General features: G+C 40.1%; 2 protein-coding genes across 4 annotated transcripts in view; both read right to left on the bottom strand.

The window, feature by feature from the left end:
• Positions 1 to 9,382: 9,382 nt before the first annotated feature.
• On the bottom strand, positions 9,383 to 22,568 carry cdca2 (cell division cycle associated 2). 2 transcript variants are annotated; one of them, XM_018669631.2, is made up of 15 exons: positions 22,191 to 22,568; positions 21,454 to 21,640; positions 20,960 to 21,096; positions 18,433 to 18,598; positions 17,901 to 18,055; positions 17,331 to 17,477; positions 15,879 to 16,008; positions 14,749 to 15,077; positions 14,380 to 14,431; positions 14,189 to 14,263; positions 13,626 to 13,762; positions 13,353 to 13,415; positions 13,046 to 13,117; positions 11,328 to 11,502; positions 9,383 to 11,203 (listed from the first exon to the last, which is right to left on the bottom strand). In XM_018669631.2, exons 2-15 carry the CDS (start codon positions 21,638 to 21,640, stop codon positions 10,266 to 10,268), a joined length of 2,763 nt encoding a protein of 920 aa, XP_018525147.1. In that variant the 5' UTR covers positions 22,191 to 22,568; the 3' UTR covers positions 9,383 to 10,265. The 2 variants fall into 2 exon arrangements, with proteins under 2 accessions (XP_018525147.1, XP_050931134.1); XM_051075177.1 differs by lacking the exons at positions 20,960 to 21,096; positions 21,454 to 21,640; positions 22,191 to 22,568 and adding an exon at positions 18,875 to 19,042.
• Positions 22,569 to 25,071: 2,503 nt separating this feature from the next.
• sema4c (sema domain, immunoglobulin domain (Ig), transmembrane domain (TM) and short cytoplasmic domain, (semaphorin) 4C) overlaps positions 25,072 to 27,235 on the bottom strand; it is an 89,883-nt gene continuing 87,719 nt past the window's right edge. For both annotated transcript variants that reach the window (XM_018669298.2, XM_018669299.2), the window contains exon 17: positions 25,072 to 26,330. The gene's annotated coding sequence lies outside the window, so the exon portion shown is untranslated. The remainder of the gene's footprint in view (positions 26,331 to 27,235) is intronic.

Here is a 27,235-nt window from a genome sequence, read left to right as displayed (position 1 = left end):
GGATGTTTGTTGTGTTGGATAGGTTGGTTAGATAGTGTCAAAACACTTTTTCCTTAGAATGAAAAAGTTCATCTGTGACTAAACAACTGCACCATACAGGATTTTTTTTTGCTTTCACACAACAAACAGCAACTATATCAAATGATGCCTTGTTTGGCTGTTTGGTATCCAGACCTCCCACATTACAGGCTCATTCCCAAGTCCAAGCCTCAGAGTCTTGGAGTGTAGCAGCTCTGCAGTGTTTGTAGAGCAGGATGCACCACAGACAACAATGCAGCCTCCAGGACTCTCTCACATACACACATTCCTGTGGGCCTGGGGCGGTGGTGGGAGACTTAACCTCTGGAGCCCAGCAGGCTTTGTCTAATTTTCCCCCACCCTCCCAACCTCCATGCTACCCCCACTTTTTTTCTTTTTCTTTTTTTTTCTTTTTTTTTTTTACCAGGCTCTCACTTACACAACACGCGGTTCTCACATGAGAACATGAAGCACTCCTAAATAAATTCCATTAAGAGTCAGGGGCAAGATTTATATCAAAAAGGATATGTTGGTTAATGGGTGAGTGAACACAAATGATGTGTGATTCCTTGATTTCATCAATATGAGCCATGCAATATATATTAAAAGCCATTCAGTTCGCAGTCATTTATATTGATGACACCACTTTCAGATTACTGCAGGGTAATGGGGGCAAGAAAGTATACATTCCCATGAGTGATGAGCCCTCAACGGTCATCCTAAATTGCATTACAGAGCCAGTAATGATCTGTGTTGTTCTTATGTAAACTGCGGTGAATCAGTTATTCATTTAATATGGCCCCTAATTGAATAATTTGATTCTTGTCTGTGTAAAGATATGCATGTTTGTCTTCCCCCTGCACTAGGAAGAGGCAACAGATGGAGCAAGTTATGTAATGATATTGATGTAAATTAAAATCACAGATTATCCTGAGAGACGTGTAACAATGTGACATGCTTATATGTATCATATTAAAGGTGATAAATAGTTTCAGTCCTTTTGGATAACAGTATCTAGCCCAGGTGACAATGGCAGAGGGCTTGCTGTGTTTTTCATATGGAGAAAGACAACAGCAACTGCTACTGAGAGTGATGATTATATCGTGTCTCATCCATCCAGGTTTTACACATACACATTTCCTGCCTGGAAACAGGCATCTACAGCAGTGTGGTATTGGGTAAAATCATGTCAGATCAGATTTTCCGCCTGTTTACATGTGGAATACATACTAATCACTTTATAGTCTGACATGAATTGAAAAGGGGACACATTTTAATTGATTTTTAGTTATATTGATGGTTTGCCTTGTGTAGTTTGTCTTAAAATTGTGGCATATGCACATTTAGCATTTTTATACACTGAAAAATTACCTGCACATTATTCTAGTATACAGACAGATGACAAATGAAAGGAAAAACCTGAAAAATGAGTGGGGGAACAGGATGACAATGCTCCCACCACAGGGCATAAGGGGTCACTGAATGCTTTGATGAATATGAAAATGATGATAATCATATGCTATGGCCTTCACAGTCACCAAGTCTCAACCTAATTGAACAACTATGGGAGATTTTGGACCAACGTGTTAGACAGAGCTCTCCACCACCATCATCATTATAATATTTATGCCAGTGACAACTGTAAATGGACTGTACTTATATAGCGCTTTTCTAGTCTTTTCGACCACTCAAAGCGCTTTACACTACAGATCACATTCACCCCAGAATTTGGTTGTCAAAGGTTAAAGGTCCAGGTCACTGTGACCTCACAAGACACATTTTTGGCCATAATTAAAGAATTCATACAGTAATTATGACAAAACTTTTACACAAATGTCTAATAAAATAAAATGAAGTGATGGCAATGTATCTCCAAAAGGTCAAAGGTCAACTTCACTGTCATCATACTGGAGCCAACTGACATCATAATGCTCTGCAAAAACATTTCTGTAGGTGTCTTCACTTTCTCCTCCTGGATGACAACCAGGACAGGGGACCTCTTGTTCCTCTGACAGTCCACCACAAGTTCATTTGTTAAGCTGATATTGAGCTTCAGGTGATTGTTGTTGCATCATGTGATGAAGATCTTTATCAGTCCTCTGTTAAAAATAGTCTCTATGTGAAGACAGCATGTTTCTCACAGGAAATTATTGACTGGAACCATACATGTCAATATAGAGATATCAAATTGCCTCAAAGGCTTCACTATATACAGTATATTATATGAGTCTGGACAGACATAGATGTAAACTGTAACTTAACTGATTAGCAGAAGCATACAACAATGAAATTTGGTGGCAATTGTCAGTCAGTTGGTTGGTTTGTCCACCAGTTTTCCAGACATTCACGGTCCCCAGCAGATGAATCTTCCTGACTTTGGTGATCTCTGATTTCTCCTCCAGCTGGTTCTGACATTCATGTTCATCTGAAATGTAATGACTTTGGTGATCTTCTGATGTTTTGCGGGCTCTAGCGCCACCATCAGGCCAACAAGGCTTGAGTCAACAAGTCTACAGCCATGCTAATGGCTTGAGGCTGTGTTTGGCACAGCAGTGCACTGAGCTGATGATGAAAAGTCAGGGGATCACCAAAGCTCTTACAGCTCATTCTAGGGGGAGACCATGAATGTCTGTGCCAAATCCCATGGCAATTCATCAAATACTTGTTAAGATATTTCAGTCTGGACTAAAGTGGTGGACCAAATGACTGATATATCCATTCCTAGAGCCACAGTTCCAAGGTTAGGATTTAACAAGAGCAAGAGTCTGTTGTCAGTAAGTCTATGCTTATAACTAGGTTATACAAGTCAGGAGGATATATCCCCTGAGCACTGTAGATATCTGTACCAAGATATTTCAGTCTGGACCAACATTGTGGTCCAAATGACTGACACTGCCATTCTTAAAGTAAAATATGTTAAATATGAATGTAACTCTCAGCTCTAATCTTCATGGCAGCAGCAAGTCACAGCCAGTCCACACAGAGCCTGCCACAGAGCTCCAGTGCCAGTGAACTTCCCTCGTCAAGGTCATCAGTCCAAGTAATTCAACTTAACCCTGCTATGGTAGACACTCCAGTCTGGCCCTGAGGCTATGAGTCCTTCTCTGACCGACAGAATCACAGCATCCCCCTTTACTGAAGCCGGGGCCTGGAAGTCATCACTGATACTGGCAGCACACAGAGAGCTCTGAGGTCATCAGTAATGACTCCATTTACTTAACACCGACCCAAACACCTGCTCATTTATCATGGCTGACACATGTCAGCCTGGCCCATTTCTCAGAGAGGAGCCAGCCAGCCACTGCAGATCTTGATCAGGTCACCTTTGGCTCTTAGATGGCTTTAGTGAGTGGATTAACACACAGAAAACATACTGAGTTAAGTGGAAATAGTTACACAGTCATGCTTGTACCATAACTGGCTTTTTATTGCAAGATTCTAGACACTGGCAGGAAAGTGCATGGAAGTTAGGTAGATAAAGCATTGCTGATTTTGGTTGTATGTGACCAGCAATTTGTGCACTGATTATTTTAACATATGATTCTGTCCCATATAAACATCAGCATGAGTTAAAGTCTGTTTTAATAACAGCCGCACACTGCATGCAAGTTTTTTGCTTAAATGTCTAGGGAGTAAGTCAGTGAACTTTTACAATCTACTTTTTACATGATATCAAACTGAAGGAAAACCCACTTAAATGAGTAGGGGGACATTATAAATGCAGATCCTTCTATACAGAGCACAAGGGAATAGCAATGGCTTGATGAGAGTGAAAATGATGTTAATCATATGTTGTGGTCCTCACAGCCACCAGCAACCCAAATGAACAAATGTGGGAAAGTTCATGGAGGACCTCCACCTACAGTAACTAAAGGCCTTTCCACTAAAAAGAAACTTAGTGAATCATAACCTAATATGTGGCCATTGTCACATGTTCTGCTTTTGTTTCCTTTGCTTTGGGGATGATAAAATGTTGTTAATTTTGTTCTCTGTCTGCTATGGTGGCAAGTTCTTTGAATTACATTGAATTTACATTTCCTCACTGCTCACAAAGTGACAATAAAGGCAAGTTTCACGTACTTTCGGGGATTTCTGGCAGGGCTGTTAATGGTGACTGATGATGTCTTATTTTGCAATAATGAATAATTCAGGTTATGAGAAGCCCAATATAGGTGTTAAATTCCTGGGAAAGTCTTTAGTTTTGCAAGTATTTGGTCATAAGCCAAAGCAGTCAATAAATTACAGGACAGTGGATAAGCAAAGTCAGTAAGTCAGTACGGTTTCATTCTCTTGGGGCCCTGAAAATTTGTACAAAATTTCATGGCAATCCATCCAATAGTTGCAATATTTCAGTCAGAAATGTGAGCAAGCTGTGGGTAGACTGACAGACAGAGAAAGCTGAGAACATGTCAATAAAATATTCAACATATTTAGTCTTGATATTGGTTTATTCTCTGCTCCTGTAAATTACTATGACTAAATGACTAAATAAATGTATCTTTTTAAAGATGTGTGTTTTGTGAAGACCCCAGGTTTATCAGTGCAACATATTTTTCTCCTGCAGCGGTTCTTAAGCTAAATCTCTGAGGCCCCTTTGCAGAACAAGTAGTAGCTGCCTTCAGTGGCCTTCAGCTCGATGCTCACAGAGTTGAACACAGAGTTGAAGTTAGAGCTTCTCTTCAGGGATTTCTTCAAGAAAAAGCAATATTTCATGTCTTCCTGTTGCCATGGCAGACTGTCTACTTCCTCTGGAGACATAATGTTGATGATATCGCTCAGCTGACTCGGCCGCCCAGGACTAGCATCTCTCAGGTAGACAAGATTTTGATATCATTGAGCATTCATGATGTGGGGCTGCAGTGCAGCAGTATGTTCTTGTATGTTTTTTCCCCCATACATGTGTTCCACCAAACACAGACTGGGAGTGAGCCTGGAACACTTCCCAGCATGCAACAGACAGAGAAGAGAGAATACCCGGGACAGGTCTGGAACATAGTTACACAACACACAGACAAAAAGGATAGCTCACATCCACACCCAGAGGGAATGCATGTTTCTGGAATGTAGAGGAGACTCATATGGACATGAATTCAGAGAGACCAGAATCAAACATCACAGGACATCCCTGATGAAGACCAATACCAATTTCTCATTATGTTTTATACAGTTTCAATGTATCTCTGTAGATATAAAATGGGTAATGATTAATGATAAAATTGGACATGCAAAATACAAGATCAGTCCTGACCACATGTAATTTAATGTTTTGCTCTACCAGCGAACATAGTTTCTTGCCGAGAGCAGGTGGTGGTGATGGTTCGCTACCAAGAGCTTCAGCCATCATTGTGTTTACAATACAAGAGATTAAAATATGCCTTCTGAGCAGCGCTGCTTCTTCAGGGCGGGCTGGATGCCACAGTGAGTCATTCTCAGAAAATGACAAGACAGGCCTGCTGGGCCCATGCTAACTTCAGTAGAAGAACAGAAGTGATCCAACTAGAAGCAAAACACTGGTGTTGTTTTCCACCACTGGAGACAGCTCTTGGCGAGTGTGTGAGAATGCAGTTTGATGCTGGACTGGTAAGTAAACAGCCTCCTGCTAATATTAATGTCGGCCATGTCTCGATAGGAAAACTTACAACTAGTTCCTTTAAATCCTAAACAGGATCCCTTTATCCGCAACAGAGTTGTCAGATGGCTGAAAAGTATGATTCATTTAATATTTTTCTTGATATGCTGGGGTTTTTCTGGCATTACAAGAAAGATACACATCATATTTAGAATCTTTTTATTTTAGAAAAAGATATAATAGAAACAAAGAGTTGATTTCCTGAGTGAAACATCTGTTGTTCTCCCACTTCTTAAGGATACCACCAAACCCTAAATTCCATGTTTCCTACAACACTGGGACTGGACATTATCAATTCATTTGTTTCAGTATGAGTCAGTACACTGGAAGAGAGGCACTTTTTTCCTCATCTGAAGACCAAGTCTTCCACATTGTATCAGTAAATCCAGTTCAGACATGCCCAGACATGGAGGAGATTTGTACAGGTATGTTACTGGGCAGTTCTCTGTGTCCTCTGTTACACACCACACTGAACACTGACAGTAGTTTGCCCTTTGTCCTTCAGTTTCTCTCACAGTATAGCTTTCAATTCATGTTGAGTTAACTCTTACATTTAAATATATAATTGTTTTCTTATGTACAGATTGGTGATTGTGTCTGCTGAAATGACTGCTTTCACTGTTAAATGCAACCTTTCTAAAGATTTAATATATCATGGTCTAATTAATCATATTGCAGTGATACAGTATGCACATCATTTTCATAAACTGACTGTGGTCAAGATAACTGGCATCCTTGCTCTGTCAGCCTGAGTGCCAAAAGTGTTGTTAGTCAAGAAAAAAAAAATCCAATTTACCATAAATGCAACGCTTCCTGACATAAACAGGATGTTACTAGTTGTCCCCTTTTCCTCCTCTGGCCTTGCTCTGCATGTGTTTACAGATAAAGCAGAAACATGGAGACAGTGACAGCACTTTGTAAAAGCCACTGTACATGCAGACATGGTAAACTAACACTAAGTGACTTAATACACAGGGTTCAGAATGCTCTTTTTATTTACAGCAAAAGTCTCCCTTGAAAATGTCACACAATCTGACTGATGGTGTTGTATATTTTTGGAGGAAATGGTGTTGATCCCTTCAGCAGAGACCTGTAGGCTTAAGGTGGAACAGCACCTTAGTGAAACACTTAGAGGAAAAAAGGCTCAAAATGGACACAGCAGAACCAAAGGCTTGTTTTTTTTTTATTCATTATACATTATTCTTTAAAACCTGCCACCTACATCACCTACAATGCAACTTGATTGGTCATTTGGTCAGAGGTGTGTTATGCCAGTAATAGTTAATTTAGCCTCAAGCAGAGATGAGGAGGGGGCCACAGAGGTCTGGTAAAGTCACTTCTCTCTAACTCTACAACCCCAGATTTTATTCAGTTTCAAACTTTGGTCTTGAAAGTCTTCAGACCCAACCAGTGCTGATTAAAGACACATCACTTGTGTCTTCAAACAGCTCCCTCTGCAGCCATCTATGGGTTTATACTTCTTTTTTGTTACATATGCAGTAAAACCCCCAAACTTGCGTTTTTATGGTATATAAAGGTATTCATGTTAAATGCCGCACATACTGCACCACACCCATTAAAGTAGGCTTTTTAAAAGCAATTCACTATCCCTTTATACAACATTCTTTACAATGATGTTGAAGGTATTGTATTTGAGGTTAACAGCATTAGAGACCAAGGAAAATGCCCATTAAGCTAACTGCAAAAAGCCTGACTTTTGTGTAGAGATTGAAACTATACACCAAAGTGTAACTTTTCCCAAGGTTAATTCATTCTCCATGAAGATGTTTATCGACCGAAACTATATATATATATACATATATATATGTGTGTGTGTGTGTGTGTGTGTACATATATATATATATATATATATATATATATATATATATATATATATAGAGAGAGAGAGAGAGAGAGAGAGAGAGAGATAGATAGATAGATAGATATGAGCTGTATTGTGGTATATGCAAACTGACTGAAAAATTTGTAGATGATTTTCTATAAAGAAAATAATTGTAAGTTGCAGCTCTAGTGATAAAACAGCCATAGTTTGAAGAACAGCTATAGCAATAGCATACAGAGTGAGAGCAGCTAGAGGGTCTCTTGTTGTTGTCCTGCCTTTGTTTTGTTGCCCTCCTCCTGCTGTCTTCAGCTCCATAGGAGAGCTGTGCAGGGTTTAGAGAGTGCGCCTCTCAGCATCAATAATAGAGGGCTCACAGCACAGAGCATAGAAAGGACTGAGGCAGCGGGACAACTTAATACCATTCAGCTACTAATTAACTAATTGAAAGACGAAAGTCTCTAAATCTGGAAGTACAAATAACTTATTATGCCTCTTTGTGTCTGTACAGAAAGTGCTCATCCATTTTAAAATGAGGCGTAAAATCAAGTCTACAGTAAGTGTGAAATCTTGTGGCTCAGCCCCATATTTGTCAATGAGATCAATGCTCTCTTATTACTGACAGCAACAACAGCCCATAAAGATCTGATTTATTGTTTGACTGTTTTTTTATCTGGGAAATTGTAGGTGGTGACTCAAGCCCATAAAGTCAATCACATGAAGCTGTAAAATGAGATGTAACCCACATTCATAAGGTTCTGGAGTGGAGGAGACAGGGAGAAGAGGGTAAAGATATAGAGCCATGGAGGTTCAGTGGAAAGAAATGGACTCCATTTTTGTAAGTCCTCCTCTCCAGCTGTCAGCCCGCTCCCTGTCCCATGGGGGGTTGCCACGGTGATAGGAGGCCACATGTCTTGGGGGCGTCGTTTTGGTCAAAGGACCCCATTGTTCTTGTGTTAAGCTGTCTTCACTATGCCCGTCTGCCAGGGACAGGGGACTCGGCTTCACACCCCTCATGCACACATTCACACACACACACACACTCACTCTCTCTCTCCCACCCGCTCACACACAGAAAACACACCCCACACCCACTTGTATAGAGGTGCAGCACTTTTGGCAGTTTGGTCCCAAATTAGTTTAAAACTAAAATTAAGACAGGGGAAAAGACACGGTCATAACACAAGCGCATGATGCTGTGGGGAAAACACACACACACACATGCCTTAAGGGCTCTGCAGTTGTACCCATCAAGAAATGCTAATCATAAATGAATATGCATCTACTAAATTATTTCCTCTTTTTCTGAAAACATCAGTCCCTGTGACTTCTTTCATCTCCTCATAGTTGACTGATAACTGGTTTCATGCAACTACTCAAAGCCACCACCAGATGGCACCGTGGCCCCACTGCATCAACACAGCTCTACATCACAGGGTTTGTGATTCTGTCCATCTGTCTTCCATGGGAACACAGAGGAGACCTTGACGCACACACTGGGAGCCAGAAACCTCTGGTGTCCTTCAGCCAAGTAACTCTGACTTGATGTTAAAGGAGGGAGTCAATTACCCAGTGATGGATAGATTACAGTCATGCATCATTCTGGGAGCCAATTTTCCTATGTGAACTGAATCTGAAACTCAATTTGTTACTGCTCTCTTCGTTCCTCTCTGGCAGATGGATGGAGCCAGTAAAGAGGGGCTGATCTGAATCTGTAACTGGTGGAATCTGAGGTTAGAGGTCAATTTACTTCCAGACATTTGGCTGTGTTCAAAATGTAGATCAGAATGGTAATTTATGTGGCGATTCATTCAGTTATGGCTAAAGGTTGTGGCTGATGCGAAAGGAAAGCTGCTGTACTTGACCTGAAGTGACCACACAGCTGGAACATCACATTTGTGGAGATAGAGGCTGTTTTATTATCTGGATGAATTCCTTCCAAATGAGTCTTAATCAGCTGTTTAAATGAACAGAGTTTGGTATAATGGGATGTCTTCACATACAACCAAAGCATTTTATCAGAGTCTAGCAAGGTACACTTTGACATTTCAGGAAACGTTTTGAGAACAACTTATTTTTAATTTGATGTAATGTACAAGACAATTTCAATTTGACCAGCTATCACTATTAATTATTGACAGAATATTAGAACCATCCATTAAAAGCTCAGATGCTGCAATGAGAGACGTCTTCTGGACATCATCCGCTATGTCAACAGTCTGAAGCACTCCAGCAGCCACAAATAAACACAATTATTTGAGTCTTATTAATTTGATTTCTGTGTGTAAGGCTCATTCTCTCCCTCCATTACTTTTCCATTACTCCAGCCCCCAGCCCAAAGCCTTGCCAGACAGATAGTGAATGCAGCACAGCCATCTTCATCTATCCACAAAGAGTAGATATTGACTTGGAGATGCTCGGATCTAGTGACTTAGGAGAGGGAGACTGAAGACGCACTGTGATTACCAGCTGAGTGGTTGGATATTGATTAGGAGGTGGTCGGCAGACATAACTGGACTCTCAGTGTATTGACCGGCTTGGATACCAGTGGGAATCTGGCTACAAATTGCTGGTCAGCTCTAATAATTCACACAGAACAAAAGAATAAAGGTTTTAGCTAATATAGAACAATCACCCCCTTCTTTGGTAAATTCCATTTAATTTTAAAAACAGGGTGGTTAGGTACGTATGACAGTGTAATGAATGTATTAGTTCTCCCACTTTAATCTTAGTTCATTCAAATAAGCAGGCAGTGTCCCATGTGATCAATCTGAAGTCTCATGAAGCGTTGTCTTGTGTCTCCTCAGGGACCAGAGGTTGGACAGGTAGAGCAGCACTGAGCTGTCGGCCCCGGGTCCTCCTGCGGGCTTCTTTACCAGAGTCAGGGGAGGTCCGAGGCAGCCAGGCGAGACCTGCACTGTTGCTGCTGCACGCTACGTTGCTCTGGTTCCTCAGGCTGCGGCGTACAGAGCGTTGCCCTCTACTGGCCACAGGTTTGAATACATCCTCGAAATTAAAGTCAGCCTGCCAGGGGGCCAGGTCCAAATTAGCTACTCCCCCATCTTCCTGGCTGTCAGAGCTTGAGCTGCTGTTTTCATGCTGGCTCTCTGCTTGGTCTCCCTGACCTTTCTCCTCCACTTCATGGCTTGTTGGGTGTTCCATTTCCTGGTCCCCCTGCTCCTGTAGGACTGAGCTCCTCCTGCCCTGCTTGGCTTTTCTTTGTGCTGGCTCTGCTGGCTGACTCAAAGTGGAGATGAGTTCCTCACCTGGATGTGGGCAGACATTTAGATCAGCGTGACATTTTGATTTTCCACCGGAGTCTTTGCTGAGTGTATCTGCAGAAGTCTGGGTGCCAAGTTCAATATCAGCTTCTCCCTCTTTAGGTACAGTGTGGTTCAGTGGGGTTTCCCTTGCATCAAGATTTGTAGTGGTTTGGTCTTCCCAGTGCTCCTCTGTCTTTCCTCCAGTCAGGTCCTGAGTCTCCTCGCTGAGCAGGCCACAATCAGTAACACCGACCTTGCTTTTCTTCAGTCCTCTCCCTCTGACCCTTCGCCCTGACAGCCTCCTGCCCTTCACTCTGATGCTTCCTTTACTGGAGCTGGGAGTTGAGACAGAAACTTCTGAAGGATTTTCCAAGGCGTGTGTCACAGTGAGGTCACCCGTCACTTGACTGGCGTTAGCCATCTCAGGATTCAAATGGGGCTCTGGATTTGGGGCTGCCGGGAGAGAGGGGAGACATACTGACAACCACAGATTGTGAAGGGTTGTATGTTGTGGATAAGTGTAGTGCATAATTAACTTTAACTTTCTTTAAAACTATGAGATGAGAATGGTTATTACCTGCAGGTCCTGTAAAGCTCGTCGAGGGAGTCTCCTGCACTGCTGGAGACTGACTGATGAAGGACAACCTCTCAGTGATGGGACTCAGAGTGGGGTTCTTGGAGGCATATTCCCGAGAGCCATACAGGGAGTGGTCCACGTCTTTGTTCCACCGACGTGTTACTGTGGAGGTCATCTGTTGAAAAATTATCTGCATCATGAACAGGTCTCTATTTATTGTGCTGAAAATGTTTTATTAGTTGGTAAGAATCCATTTATGATATGATGTGAAGTGACTTGTAATTCTTGTACATCTAATCAATACGACACTGGTTATCAGTGAATGTGATTGCACTGGATTGATCGTTGTAGATGATTTTGATATTGTCCCCAACAAGTGCATAAACATGATTTTTTTAGCTGAGAATTTTGGTGGGTCATGCTGTAGACGCTGTGTCACAGGCTGAGGATTACTGAATTAATTATTAATAAAATATTTAGGATTTATCACATTAACAACACAACAGTAAAATCAACACATAACATATGAATGAAAATAATTATTACAAATAATAATAATAATATTTTGAGGGATTTACTTCTCCAAGGTCACTGGGAAATTTCCCCTTCTTGGGTTGGCCTCTAATAATTAAGGTCTCTTCTGAACTACACATTTGCTTTAATTAAATTTCATCAGCTCTGCAACCAAACCAGTTTTTGGTTAATCTGATGGGTAGGATCCCATTTAGACTGACACACAGCCCTGACAGAGAGCCTCTATGTATGAAGAAAACAAACCAAAAAAGCTACAAAGCTGTTGCAGATGCAGACACTACAAGCTCAGTAAACTGACTGTTGTAATAGGAGTCACAGCAAAGATGGCTACAGCTATCCACACTGCAGACCGCCTTCAAACAACTGGTTTTGATGCATTGGGGAATGTACTACAAACTATCACATATTAAACTTGTCTGATTGGACTTAACATCTAAACCTGGTGATACTGTTTTTCTCAGCAACATCAGTGAGTCACGCTGTTGTACTGGGAAACCTCACCAGTGCATCATATCACTGCAAATAGTCCAACTAATTCACTATTATAATATTCTACTTAGTAAATAGTTAACTAGTCGATGTCTGTTGAAACTACAATACTCAATTGATTTTGAGATTTATTTAACTTTTTTTAAGAATTAAAATTTATGTTGGTGGCTTTTTATTTATTTATTTATTTTTAGTTTAGATAGTTTAGGTATGAATGGCTTGGGCCTGAGAGCCACAGAGAGGGTGGGGAAATTGGACACACATTTTGGTTTTGGTTTTTCTCTCACATGATACAAAATATCATCATTATCCTCTCACATTATGACATGGGTCATAATAAAACTGCAAGAAATTCACTTTACCTCTCTGCCTTATCAAACATCTCGGTACTATTATCTGTGACAGCAGTGCAGGTTCTCGACTCACGCACCACTTGGCACAAGCTAATAAATTACTTTAATTCCTAACAGAATTCCCATTATTTCCGATCATGTGGTAAGAATGATAAATCTGTAGTGGTGTAGGAGCATACAAATGTACATACACACAGATCTTCTCCTTAACTCAGGCAAAGTAAGTTGTAGTCAGACAGTGCAGCCATCAGCTCCATGACTGCCTTCCAAAAAGACAGGTCTGCAGATCCCTCGGTGAAGTGGTGTAAAGAGAAATCAAACGAGCAGACTCCGCCAACTCACCTTCATCTTCCCAGAGGCCGACTTGGCAGCAGAGCGTGTCGACCTCTTCGCTGGTTCCCTCTCCTCTGGTTGCTGGGGAAGCACAGAGTTGGCATGAGGATGTGTTATACAGAGAGTGTCTCTGCCACACTCTCTCACACACATAAATTGGATATCCTCGGATTTGATTAAGTTCAGATCCAGTGGAATTAAACAGTAGATTAGATAGGAGCATGTTATGACCCCTAAATTATTAAGAAAGACAATCTCGTCTGGTAAATGGAGTAAAGTGAGATCAAGCTGAGAGCAGTTTGTGGTAATAGCAGACCTTTCTTTTTCGACTGCTGGAGCGAGCTGAGGCCTTTGTGGTGGATTCACAGGCTGGTTCTGGCTGTTAAGAGAGACATTTTAAAGCTTTTCTGGTATAAATAGAACTTTCACAGGTTCTACAGAGAATGGTTATAATTACCTGGGCAATATTAACAGAGAGTAACCGTATTAATGTAAAGCAGGGTGTCACTAAAAATATAACTCATATGCCCACAACGGTCTATTCAAGAAAATAGATTTAAAAAAAAGAAAAAACTAAAGCTATAATCACCTTTTGCCTTTTATAGTTAGGTCTGACTGGAGCTGGAGCTTCAACACCTGCTTCAGGTTGCTTCTCCTTCTCTGGCAAGGATGCAGGCTCATCCAGGGCATCCTTCTTGGAGGTTGTGTTGGGCTTAGTCTCAGACTCTGAGGAAGAATCAACAGCACAGAAATGACAACTGTTTGTGACTTGAGCTGCAGATGATATTATCACTGATTCTGTGGATCAACAGAAGCACAAACAGAAAACAAAACGTGTCACATAACTTTGATATGGCTGAATATATGGCTGCTGTGGCTGAATCCAAATGAAAAAGGTACTGTACTGTCTTTATTGATTTAACATCTTTATTATTTTGACCTCCCTGATTTCTATACCTACACTTGTAGACTGGCAATTGGCTTTTTTTTTCTTGTCAGCTGTTGGAGCTACACATAAACTTGAATTTCATTTATGATAACTCTTATAGCTTGACAGTCCTGGATTTGTCAGGAGATAGGATAAGGCAGAGAAGAGGGGAATGAAGACACAAAGTTAACTGACAACGAAAGGAAAGTATGATGGCAGTTCACCTGTCACTATCTGAGAGAGAGCCTCCTTGTGGAAAGCAGTGTTTAAATCCAAAGGCTGGGAGTCCCACGTATATTCTGAAATTTTAACATATATAGAGAGAGAATGAGTGGTTATCATATAAACAGGTTTTCACTGCATTCTACCAGAGACAATAAACTGTAGCTCTCAGGATGAAATTATAATAATCAACCTGTATCAATTGTCACTGCAGAGTCAATCTCCTCCATTGGGGGGAAAACAATCTAGGACCAGAAAATAAAGAAAAACAATGTTGCTCAACGATCAATTTAACACAACCTAGACAAGATAGAGGCTCAAATCCTAGTTCTTCTAAGTAACATACAATTACCAACAACACAACATGTATTCAATTATAACATACAAGTATATTAACAGAAAAAACTGAGCCTTGGTAAAGCAAAAAAAGGACAAATAATAAAAATCAGAACTGCCTTAGTTTGCTGGGTGTTTGTTCCTGTGTGCTACCTGATTATCCTGGTTATCTCAGTGTAAACTTTCAACACTGTAACAATCAAAATGTTTCTGGCATCCTGTCTACCTTTCCATCCTTCTCCTCACTATCCTCTCCCATAGACTGCATTCTGCGGTTGCGAGGCATGGCAAGCGTAGGGGAGGCACCAAACACAGTAGGGCTGAGGTGGTCTGGCTGAGCTTGTGGTGTCTGGGATTCACTCCTCTGCGGTGTCTTCAGCACCGAGCGCAGCTGTAAACCCCCGCCTGGTGTGGGTGCTCGAGCCGGTGTGCCCCCCTTCTGTAACGGGGTGCTGGGGGGCAAGTTCTTATCAAAGAATTCAGGAGAGAGCGGACCTCCAAAGCGCACCTTCTTTTTCTTCTTAACTGCAGACATCCCAGTGGACTCATCGTCTCCTGTCCAGAGAATAAAACCTTGAATGCACAACTAAGCCACTTACTTTTGTGGCTCTTACTACATAATGTATACAGAGGCAGAAAGTAATTCTACTTTGTTATAAACTCTTAAAACTGTAGACATGGTTCTTGGTGTTTAATTAATAAAATTTAGATGGTAAAGCTCCCAAATGAAAAAATATGAAATAAAACGGACTGATTACTAATTTATAGCTTTATAGTCTATGGGTCCTTCAAGTTTAATCAACCGAGATCTAAGCTTTTCAGATATTTATATGCCAATTAGACAACAAAATACTAAAAGAAAGAAGCAGAAAACCACAGTTGATCTATTGAAAGATATGTTATATGACATACCAGAATTTTATAACTGAACTTAAAAACTAAACAAGTTATAGTGCACTATATTTAACTGGATCTGAGACATATAGGACATGAAGAAGACTGTCACTATGAATATGAAGTTGCAGCAGTTTCACAAAGCTAGAATTTTTCCTGGGTCATGGTCACGCTTGGGTAGTGATATTGTAACGGCTGAATTTGCTAATCCAAGTACAGTGCTAGTGAGAGTGATCCTAAGTTACAAGTTACACTTCCTTTGTGGCTAAAACACACATTCTCAAAAACAGGAAACTCAAAAGTTGTTAACTAACATGAATTTCCTCCCTGAAAATACAACCTGGACACTCTCCTGGTATGGAGCCTGGGTGCACTGCATCAGACGTAGCCTCAAAGACTTGGATAAACCAAGATAAAAGGCTAGTTACTCTAGTATGGCCACAGAGAGCAGTGTGTGTTTACCTGTGGGCTTCAGGTCCAGCAGAGAAGGGAGAGAGGGGATGGGGAGGGGCGAGGCAGGGAGAGCTAGTGAAGCTGCTACAGGATCAGCAAGCTGTGGTCGGCTGGGGCTTTGGAGTTCAAAGACACCATCCTGTTGAGAGAGAATATATGAGATCCCCAATTCTGTTTGACGGAAGTTTGAGGAGCTCCAGAAAGCAGGTTGTTAAGTAAGAGTAAGTGTTATTGAAATAGATCTGATACTAGCGCCAATTTTTGTCTGAAAGCATACTCCCAACATACTCAATGAGACGATTTCAATCCTCTATTTAGTTCATGATTCATTAATGAAGCTCACTATAGATGTTTCGGTTACATTTCTTCCTTTGCAATATTTTAAGGCAAGGTTCCACATTTTGGGAAATGCATTTATTCACTGTCTTGCTGAGACTTAGAGGAGAGAATCAAACACTAATGAACTATATCTTATCCAGGTGCAGTCACTTCATCAAGCCTTAATGTCACCTTGAGGTTGCCAGGCAATCTGTGGAGACTTCAAGATATTACTATGACCAGCTGAGAAAAAGCTCTAGCATGTAACTTTCTGAAAAAACACAACTGTTGTTTTTACTGCTCTGTTTGTGTATGTATAAACATTTTGTTGTGTGGACCAATTTTTAATGCACAGCAGTCTGTGCTGACCTCAATGAAAAATAAACTGCCTTTCCTACAGCTGCTACATAATAAAAGCTTACCAGAGGGCCCCTGGTGGAAAACGTTGGTTGCAAAATGTATCAAGCACAGAAAATGTTCTCTTAACACACAAATACAGCTCAGATATGGCCAGGCTAAAGCAGATCAGAAAACTGAGGCTGTTACAGTTTAGAGGAAAGTAAGAGCAGGAATGTAGAGAAGAGAAAATAAAACAACCCAAACCACAGTGAGTACTTAAAGTACCTAAATGTTTTAACACTTTTTAAAATGGTGCACTCTCTTGCTTCCATGGCCACACATGATGAGTACTTTCTGGCAAAACTGCTTTTGGTTAAGTGTAGAGAAGATCAGTTTGTCGCTGTTCTCAAACAGGCCAAAAATATTGTATGTCTGCCTGTCAATCACCTGCTGTGTGGCTGCAGTGGAGATGCGCGTGATTACCGCTTGGCGCCACATTGCAATGGAAGTTACATAAAATTACACTTATCATTCAGACAACTGTATGCTTGGTTAGTTAACGTGACAAAGATCACTTCACATCACTTCACTTTGGCAGATTAAAAATTTCTGCTTGAATTCTTATGGATTTTGCTTGGGTTGTCAATTACACAACAGCTCTTTGCTGGTTTTAGCTGTGTTTCTGGTGTTTTTTTTTTTTGTTTGTTTTTTTTTTTAAATGACCCCCCCCAGTTTCTCTGTGATTCATACCTAATTTCTTTGTGTACTTGTGTGTGTGTGTTGCAGTCTGGATTAAAACCAAACCTGTTGGTTCTTAGTAGGGGAACAGGCCTGAAGCTCAAAGTCAACATGTAGAGGAGGGGAAATAAGCACAGCCTGGGTCTCTTCCACCGTCTCACTGGATGGCAGTGGTCCTTCTGTTGTAACCTGTGTCACCAGTTCTTCATCCTCCTGCAGATATGATTAGGGAATTCCCACTGCTTTCATTCCACTGCACTACACCACAACAGCAAAAGCACTCCTCTCATGGGCACAGAAAATAATGTATTTACCAAACTGCTGTCTTAGTGTTCTAAATGATACATAAGAATACAACTTCAAAAACCAAAGACAAACAAAGAAGATACAGCAATAAAAAAAATAAATACCCGTCAACGCCCAGCACTAAATTCAAACTTAGTTTGTTTGAGGATGCTTGTTTTTCTCTTTTTGGATGCTTGTAGTAAAAAAGTCCTGTGTAGCACTGACATCTACCATTCATAAAGGAGTTAAAAATAATCAGTGGATTCAATTGAAGCCAAGTACAGAGAGATAAAACCTTTTAGTTAAATTATTTACAGCAGCCAAGTAAATACATGGTCAGAGTGAGTGTACCTCCTGCTCCTTTAAACTGAAGTGGAGGGCAGGAGTTCTGGCCTCTCTAATCTCCACCTCGCAGCTTTCGAGGGGGCCAAGGCGCCTCCTCTTTTTGGGTGTGGGTGTCATCATTGGTGGGTGGTTCTCTTTGCCTCCATCGATACTGTTTCCATCTGAGAGGGAAAAAAAATAAACACCTATCAAAAAGGAATGTTACATAAACATACAACAACAAGTGGGACCTGGGGACACCTCACTTAAATAAAAATAAAATATCACACATCAAATAAACATTTAAAAAAACATCAAAGGAACAGAGACAAAGTCTCACTTCAGCAACAAACAGTTCAGAAACTGGCCCATTTAAGAGGCTGACCAAGCTCAAAAGAAATGACTGCTGTGAGATGTTGTCAGAGACAGGCTTAAACTGTGCTATGCATTAATCCACTGCTTTTGAACAGTGCCTCCAGACATCATAAAGAAATCCTACTGGCATAGATCCTCTTTGAGAAATGAAACTATTAATCCTGTGGCAATGAGGCACGCTCACCAGACAGATAATCTCTTGTCTTGATGCATCCTCCAGTGTTGCTGTCCTGCCTTGGCATCGGATCACAGACCTCACTCTCCTCCACATCCATCAGGCTCTGGAAGGAGGCCATCTTCTGCCTCAGTGTGGAAGCGACCCGGGGAAGGAAGGGGCTACTTCTTACATGCTGAGAGTTGAGACAGCAAAAACAAACATATCTGCTCAGTGATGCAGCTTGACAGGCCATAGACTTCTGAAATTACAGGAGCAGAATTACTAAGAGGCAGCATATATATCACATACTCCATCCACACACACAATCCAGGAATATTATGGTTTGCTAAACTGTGCATTATCTAACACCTTGAGAATATTCTGTCATTACCATTCACACAAGACTAAAGGAATACTTTCATTCAAGTGAAATATGACCAAAAATGTATCTCTTTTGTATCAAACTCACTTGCAGACTTGAGAATTGGTTTTCACGGCGGAAAAAAGTCCAAAAAGTCCACAGAAACCTTTTCAACCACTTCTGCAACATAATACACCTCCCTGCTGTCCAGCATATGCTCACTATGTTCTAAATATGCATAGCCATGTCATTATGTGACTACCTGCACAATTTTCATTTGGATCCTTAATACAAGCTATTTATGCTCATGAGCAGATTCATACCATTGGCTCAAACATTTTAGTGCCCGCCTCATGTCCTGATTAGAAACATGCTATCTTCAGCAATGAGTAAGCTAGGACAGAAATCTTTTGGAGGCTCTACATTTAAAATATAACCCCTTAATTTTTTGTCACAAAAATGTAATCTTAAATCATTCACATCATCCAAGAGCACAGTTTTTCTCAACTGATCATAAATCAGTATAGAGGCCACTGTGCTGCTGAATTGAAAAACAATGGTGGTGTTTACCTAAAACCATCAGAAAACAAAAAAAATTGACTCAGGCATTGTCTATCCTTAAACCAATGAAAAGACATTTAAAACAACTGAATTTTGGTTTGAAACATACCAAGAATAATGATGGACAGTGGAGAAGTGGATTATGGTGCAGTGTGTCTGTTACTGGGCTTTTTATGGCAAAGAGACTTGTTAATTAGAGTGCACTATGACTGACATTTCTCTGTTAAACATGAAAACAAATAACTTGTAATAGCAACCTCTCAGGCCTACAGAGAGGGAGTCTTTGATAATTAAATATTGGGTAAAGCATCACTTTAATGAGTTCTCTATGGGCTCTTAATTTACAGTGTTGGAAAAGCAGTCATCTGCTGTGCTATGTTAATGTATTCAACATGGCAGAAGAAACAAGGTTTTAAACATGATTACATTTTCACATGGTTTGACCTTTCTCCTCACATTGATCTTGTCAAGTCTTGTTTTGTGAAAGAAAATGTACTTGTTTCATCATGTGCATTTCCTAACACTAGTATTTTAATTACAGAGAAGCCAGGGAGGGCTCTGCTCTTCATACAGAGTATTCTGTTATATTAACTGTAATATTTCTACCTCAACAAGGATCACATGAGATAAAAGTGAAATTTAACTAAAGATTTCTCCATCAGGTCACAGGCTGTTCTATATTGGTCAGAACTTGAAAAGGGACTACATGTGTACAATCCATTGTACATTTCATTTTTTATCTCATATGCTCCTCGTTTATGTAGAAATATTACAATTAATACAATAGAAAAGTCAGTATTATTCAGTGATAAGAATATGTATTGTGGGCTGACAAACTTGAATTTCCAGCACCATAGAAATCCCCTACATAATACTGCTTTATTTAACAGCATTTGCCTGAAGTCATTCTGTCATTCAAACAGCACTGTCACAGCGGGAGATCCATAATTTCTCTTCTGCTCTGTTCATTTACTGCATTAGGTTTATGCTAATGCATAAAGCTACTCTCGATATTAACACTTCCTGGGTGTGCTCCACAGACTTTGATCAAGGCTGCACAGAGCAGCTCAGTGCTGTATACATGGACACAATACCAGTTATCTTACATCAGTAACTGTGTGTCAGACAAGTCGGACATGATAGCCTGTCTCCCCTCAGGTCAGGCTATGATAATAATTTTACTGAAGCTAATAGGAAGTACTACAACATGTCTTTGCTTTGCTTTCACAAATGACTATTTTTATAAATTATATCAAACATGTTTTTCAGACAGGAAGGAAGCTAGTGCGACTTTCACAGTAAATATTTATTTGACCATTGTGAGGTTAAATAGGCAAAAAATCTCAATATCTCACTGCGTGCCAATGCATAAATAATATGTGTGAATTTGGTGCTGGATCCAACAGGCTCATCTGTAATCAATAGTATGTATTTGTGGCAGTGGCAGTCCTTGTGTGTGTCTGATGAAGAAATACTGAGAAAATATGTCGCGCAGTATCAGTAATATATGTCAGTTTCTATATTGATCACACAGAGCTGACCAAAAGCCACACTAATCTGAACACTGCCTCAAACTGCTATAATGTGACAAGGGTCTAAGATTTGCTCAACTGCACAACAGAGGCATCTCACCTCTGGAGTTTGGTGGGTTGGCGGAGTCTTCATCCTCTGTTGTGCCATGAAGCGGATGAGGGAGTTTGTCTCCGGGGAGCCCCGGACACCTATGTTGGACCGCCGCCGTGCCTTTATTTGTGCTAGACGGGACTTATCTAGAGCAAGAAAGAGAAGAATGGGACCTCAGTAACACGTAACACTCAACTGGTGCAATATGTGGGAAAGATCAACTTTCTCTTGACTTTTTTTTGTCTCTGCATTGATGAATGGTTCTGAAGGCTAAATCTGTTGTTGCTGTGGTCACAATTGTGAATGCAGTATGGTTTAACATGTTGAGATTTCTTCCTGAATGGCTTACACCCTAATATTACAGATTATATAAAAACCTACAGTATTCCTACAGGTTTTCTCATGATCTCTTTTAGTGGTAACTGAGTACAGCAGACACAAGGCAAACACTTCTCAGAGGAATGTTGTGTGGTCTAGCATCCATTAAGGACCAGTCCTCTCACCTTTGCGGTTTGATGATGCTGCTGGGGTAAAACTCTGGATAGAGATCCCAAACTGACAAGGTGTGAGCTCAGAGAAATTAAGGGGGGCTGCGGTGTCATTTAAAACAGTGTCCTCCTCTGAGGGTGACAACAAATTCTCCTTCTGATCTCCCTCAGTGCCAGCTGTGTTCATCTCTGTGGCAGCCATCTGCATAGACAAAAAAGCAGATCTTATAATTCAAGAGCAGCTGAACCAGAAGCACATGTAGATTGTCAACAGCGGTTACTGGGTGAAACTTCAGATGGATGACAACAGAGGACTAGTCAGTCATATGCATATATTGTTCTAATACAAGTCATGCTTGTACGCCATTACAGCGAACACCATGAATTCAACATTTGGAACTAACAAAAGTTGATGGCAGAGTCCACAACATTATAAAAAGTAATAATTCATAGACATTAGCTGGATGCTAATAGAGTTAGCAGGATGCCCCCGTAAACAACGTTAACCCAAAAGCTCTCACATGTACTTTATAATAAATGCGTATACTGAATGAGTAAGGAACCGTAGGGGTCGGTGACAGTTTAACAGCTACAGCAGACGACTGCCAAGCACATTACTGTCGACGACTGGCTTAGAAAAACAGGCCTAATGCTAACTGTTGTTTTACGGAGGTCTCCTCATAAGGGACGTTAGCTAACAGTAGCAACAGCAGTGTGGAGGATAATGAAGTGACAGCAAATAAAACACTTACCTTCTAAATGTAATAAATAACAAGGGTTTCTGCTGTTAAAATAGGTATATAAAAAGATATACAGACGATGGTGTATTTAAAAGACCATTCACATCTCAATATGTGTTCCTACAAAAAAAAGAAAAAGAAAAAGGAAAAACACGACTAAAGCCGAGCAGAGAGCGATTCGAATTACGCTCCACGCCAGAGCTGGCGGCAGCATATGGATCCCTCCGCGAAAACTTGCCACATTCTTAAATACTTCTTCAATTTCAAAACACGCTGTTTATTACGTGATCTTGTTTACAGATGTAAAGTATGATTAAAATAGTAACAACGACAGGCGTTGTCAAAAAGTCAAGAACAACTGAAATCGTTCGGTGGAACTAACTTCCGTATTTTTAAGGGCTTGAAAGGGGCCGGAACTCGTTTAATATGAATCGGCCAATAGAAACACTAGACAAGATACCGCGTGCACTGCCGCCTGGGCTTCTCAGGATAGATAGATAGATAGATAGATAGATAGATAGATAGATTATCCCCTTTATATTGTTATTAGGAATGAACTGACATGTACAAACAAAACAACAACAAACAGAACAAAAAACAAAAAACAGACAACTGCAACAAAACTCTTACCACATCATTACAGTTTACAGGCAACTGCACACAAAATCAGTTCCTCATTAATTCAAAATGATACTGAGCAAACACTGATCCAGATGCATGTAAGAAAAAAATCAGGCAAAATCAATCAATTTGATCCTTCTGGGTAAAATTAAAAAACAACATTTTTCCTCAGTAATCCAGCTGGATTGGGCTAAACTCTAGGGCCCCATCTGCTGCTGGCTGCCTTGAAACCCAACAGCTGGAGCCTGACTGCCCCCCTTTCTCAGTCTTTTGGTTCATAGCTGACCTGATGCTCAAAGTTAACTCCTCCAATCTGTCAGACAGGTAGCTATCAGCATTTGTTTCTTGTTGGAGGTTATATTGTGTGACATGCTGTATTCCTTTTCAAGACACATAATAGAAATGTGGGTTTCGGGTCTCGCCAGCTGGGAACCATAGAAGTTTGTACCCATTCACAAGCTTTTCTTTTTGGTTTTTAATGGTGAAGTTGTGGTAAATAAAAAAGGTAAAATAAGCTTTGATGTTCAGCTGATTATAAGCCAAACAGCTGCCAACATGAAGCAAAATGAATGGCATCAATAGAAAAGCATTTAAAAACGTATTAAAGCCTAAATACTGTATTTTCAAATGGTTTACAATGGTTTGATATCACTTTCAGCTTGCTCTGTGTGACAATTGTGAAAATTAATTAACAGGTGGGTGAACTGTCTTCTACTTTTGAAAAGCTCAGCAAACCCTACCCACACACACGCAATCTTAAGCACACACAGAGTTCCTCCTTTTGTGAGGTTTGAAAGTCTGTGGCGCAGCTGAGTACACTAAGATCAGATGCAACTGTGAGCCTCTCTCCACAGCTGGGACTGTCGACCACATGAAGCATGTGGCTTCTTCTGTTGACACCAGGCAAGGCTGTGCAAGACAATGGAAGCTTGACTGTTGTTATTATTGTGCAGCACAGGCTGGGGAAATGAAACAGCTCTAGACATTCACAGGTGAGATAACACTGTATGTGTCTGAGCACCTGTCCAAAATGAGATGTTCACATTTTGAAATAGTCTTATTTTGATGAAATACAGAATCAGCAACACAGTGATACAAGGAGTTTTGGAAACCTGGAGGACTTATCTACACGTTTTTGTTAGAATAAACACTGGTTAATCATCCTTTATCCTAAAATTTTGGGTTGTGATTCTTACAGAGGTCTTTTCTACTTTCTTCATGTGTATGTTTTTCATAATCCATCAAGGCCCTCATTTTGTCACCAGGATTATATATCTACATACTTTGATTTCTCACTGAGTGTCATCATTTAAAGAGTAATGGCCATCAATAAGTGAGTGAGATAGTTTTCAGTGGCTTCCAGCTTTCTTTGTTTGATGTATATGCAACTGTGTGAGATGAGCTCAAGCCCCGCATTAACACCATCCATCATGTCCCAAAAGTGTTGGTTTGAAATAAATGTTGTGTAATTTAACACTATCTATTATCATAAAAGTGAATCATTTGAATATTTTTTATACAAGACATAAGGATTGTGTTGGATTGCCAGTGTTCTTGCCGATTCTTCTTTTTTTCAGTAGACTCTGATTAGTGTGTACCTGTACTACTACCACTCTGATTGGCAGTGGGTGAACATTTCAACCATTTTATCCAGCACTGTTGCAATCTATCGCCATATCTCTGGCCACCTGCCAACTTGGTGATAATTACTACAGCTGACACAGGACTGTCAGAGATGTATCAACCAGTTGTAGCTGGTAGTTTATTTACTCACACCAATTCATTTCTTCCAAAAACACAAATATGTAGACATATATATTCTTGGAATCACTGACTTAAGCTATAGAAACATAGTCTGTTTGCCTATATGTTACTTATTAAATATGTGCTAAAGGAGAGTTCATCAATTTAGTGTTGCACATCTACAGAAGTCTGAGGACAGGCAAGACACATTAAAAAAGAATTCAAAATTGAATCTGCAGAGACCAAGGCGTAGATCCCACTGTTTATGAGTGAAGCCCCAAAACACTAAATCCTGCATTTCCCATCTCTCTCTCTCTTTTTTGTTAGGCGTTCTGTGTCTTGGTAAACACCCACTCTGATAACTCTGACTGTGACATCATCAGTGTTATTTTCTCAGACCTGACAAATCCCCCCCAGGGCCACACAAAACATTATGAAATGTTATCACAGGCTGAGTACTTCCTGTGACTAGTAAACTGATCTTTATGTGTAAAATTGGTGGACTTCCTCTTGAACAAACTCACAAACCTCCAGTATATCTCTATTTTTATTTGTGTATATATACACATATAAAAAATAAGGACATATGTACAATGGTAATAAATATCAACATGTTTGTACAAGTGAAATAAGTTACTTAACATATTTTAAAAATAAAAACATAAAAGATCAATAACCGACAAGCAAAAATGGGGCAAAATAAAATCGGGGTGATAATAGAATAATACATGTGAGAAAAACAGCAGAACTTAAAGCCTTGTGTGAGAGGAAATATTACCAGCAAACAAATGTGTAAGAACTGAGGAAATGCACATAAAATGCACTACACATGCATTTTTTAAGCTCAAGACCTGTTTTCATTTATTTTTAAAATTTTTTTACAACATGTTATATTGAAGTAAAAGCCTAATTGTGAAAGGGAAATATATTAAGACATAACCGAGTACCAGTGTAAAGAGCTAATGTGTTTTTTTAGCTTTCTGCTTCAGGGAAATTAATACTATAAAGTCGGCACATTTTAGTACTGATCAGCAGTTACGTATTTGGTTTTTCAGGGGCTGACAAATTAAATAATGGGTTTTGGTACATTACTCATTAAAGAGAGGGCACAAAGAATTTGATCCAGCAGATCACTACTGACATGTAAACAGGAAGCAAACAGGAAGTCCATCGGCATCAAGTCTGTTTTCTTTTTGCAATTTGCTTGAGGGAAAATTTTGCTGCAGATAAAATATGCAGAAAGGTTGCAGACATCAGCTCAGTGTAGCAAAGTGGACGGACTGCTGAGACTTAAAATATCGATCTGGAGTCAAATAAAGTTAATTTAAAGTATTTCAACAAGAACAAAAGCAACTGCAGTCTACTTTGGCTTAGTCAAAAGGTGAAGAGGCACAGAAAAAGTAAACATGTTGAAATGCAGCCATGAATTCCTGTACAACCCTTGAACCATAAAATCAGACATATTTTGTTTTGTTTTTTCCAAAGAAAGCATTAGTCTTCCACAATATTAGCGTCTGTAAAAGTCCAAAAATGATTGATCAAAATGATGCACTTTTACAAGGATGATCATATCAAAGATGTACAGTCCACTTGCAGAGGATCATGCAACACTAGGATGGAGTGCTGATGGCTGAGTACCTCTTCAGCGTTGGGATCATATTTGATATTCTACATCTCTCTCAGCGATCTGTACACAGTGGGGCAAAACAAGGTATTTTTGTCCTCTCCTTCCTTCTTGCTGTGCTCCTCTGGTCCCGACAGACACGTCCCAAAAAACAAAAGCCACCCCTGATGGACAAAGCACAGAAAGAGGACAAAATAATGTAAAGTTAGTAACAGCAAATAGCCAAAAAAGTTAGGCACAATATGACTTTATCACTTTCATGTGTGGTGTTGGCTGTATTTCAAAGTGTTGAAATTAGATCAGAAACTAGGTTGTATTTTGTGGGACATCATTACATCACCATGGAACACTTTGGCCTGTTTGTGAATTAGAAAATTTAGTCTGGTACTTCATGCTTGCACTTCATCATGCACTGCTAATTCATTGTATGTGAATTAAAAAAAAAAGTAAGAGACTTTTCAGCACCTGTAAAAGTTTTGAGTAGGACATTGGTTGAAAATGTCCAGTATACTGTCTAAATCTTGCAAGTACAACACTGCTATCAAACAGATGTTTCAGTCTGACAAAGGTCTTCTTCAGTGAACTTATTTTGATCTTTGACAGACTGAAACTTTTTCTTTTTAATAAAATGTTCTGGCTGTGAGCTTCGGGCAGTGTGTCGGCCCTTCTCTTATCTTTTAAAATGAAAGTGGATTTTCTGATGCACCTGTCCCTCTAGACTTTAATATAGCACAAGGCCAACTTTTGATGAGAAGGAGACTGGTCAAATGGTGCAGAACATATGATATAACAAGACTTTACTGCCAGGAGGTGTGTGAGAGTGTACTGAAGCACAATGATGCTTTGACCTAAATGCTAATGTTAGCATGCTAACATGCTCACAGTAGCAATGCTATCATGCTAATATTCAGTGGATGTGATGTTTACCACGTTCCCAGTATTATGCATGGTTACATTAACTAATTTATACTGAACATAGAGTCTAGATAAGGTTGATGGGAATGTCATAGGTTTTACAGGTATTTGGTCATTAACCAAGGTACAGAACAAATTCAAATTTTGATCTAGT

This window comes from Lates calcarifer, linkage group LG13 (genome assembly GCF_001640805.2).
Source record: "Lates calcarifer isolate ASB-BC8 linkage group LG13, TLL_Latcal_v3, whole genome shotgun sequence".
Lineage (NCBI taxonomy): Eukaryota > Metazoa > Chordata > Actinopteri > Centropomidae > Lates > Lates calcarifer.
The sequence above is the reverse complement of the archived record's forward strand: the minus strand, read 5'-3'. Positions and strand labels throughout refer to the sequence as shown.

Excerpts from the sequence above, each read along its gene's own strand:
- cdca2 (XM_018669631.2), bottom strand. The coding sequence starts at position 21,640 with ATGGCTGCCACAGAGATGAACACAGCTGGCACTGAGGGAGATCAGAAG. Across the intron at positions 13,118-13,352 it reads CCAGCAGTCGAAAAAGAAAG|CAACCAGAGGAGAGGGAACC; the intron begins GTCTGCTATTAC and ends GTGCTTCCCCAG. Across the intron at positions 11,204-11,327 it reads GAGCTTTACAGGACCTGCAG|CCCCAAATCCAGAGCCCCAT; the intron begins GTAATAACCATT and ends CTCTCCCGGCAG.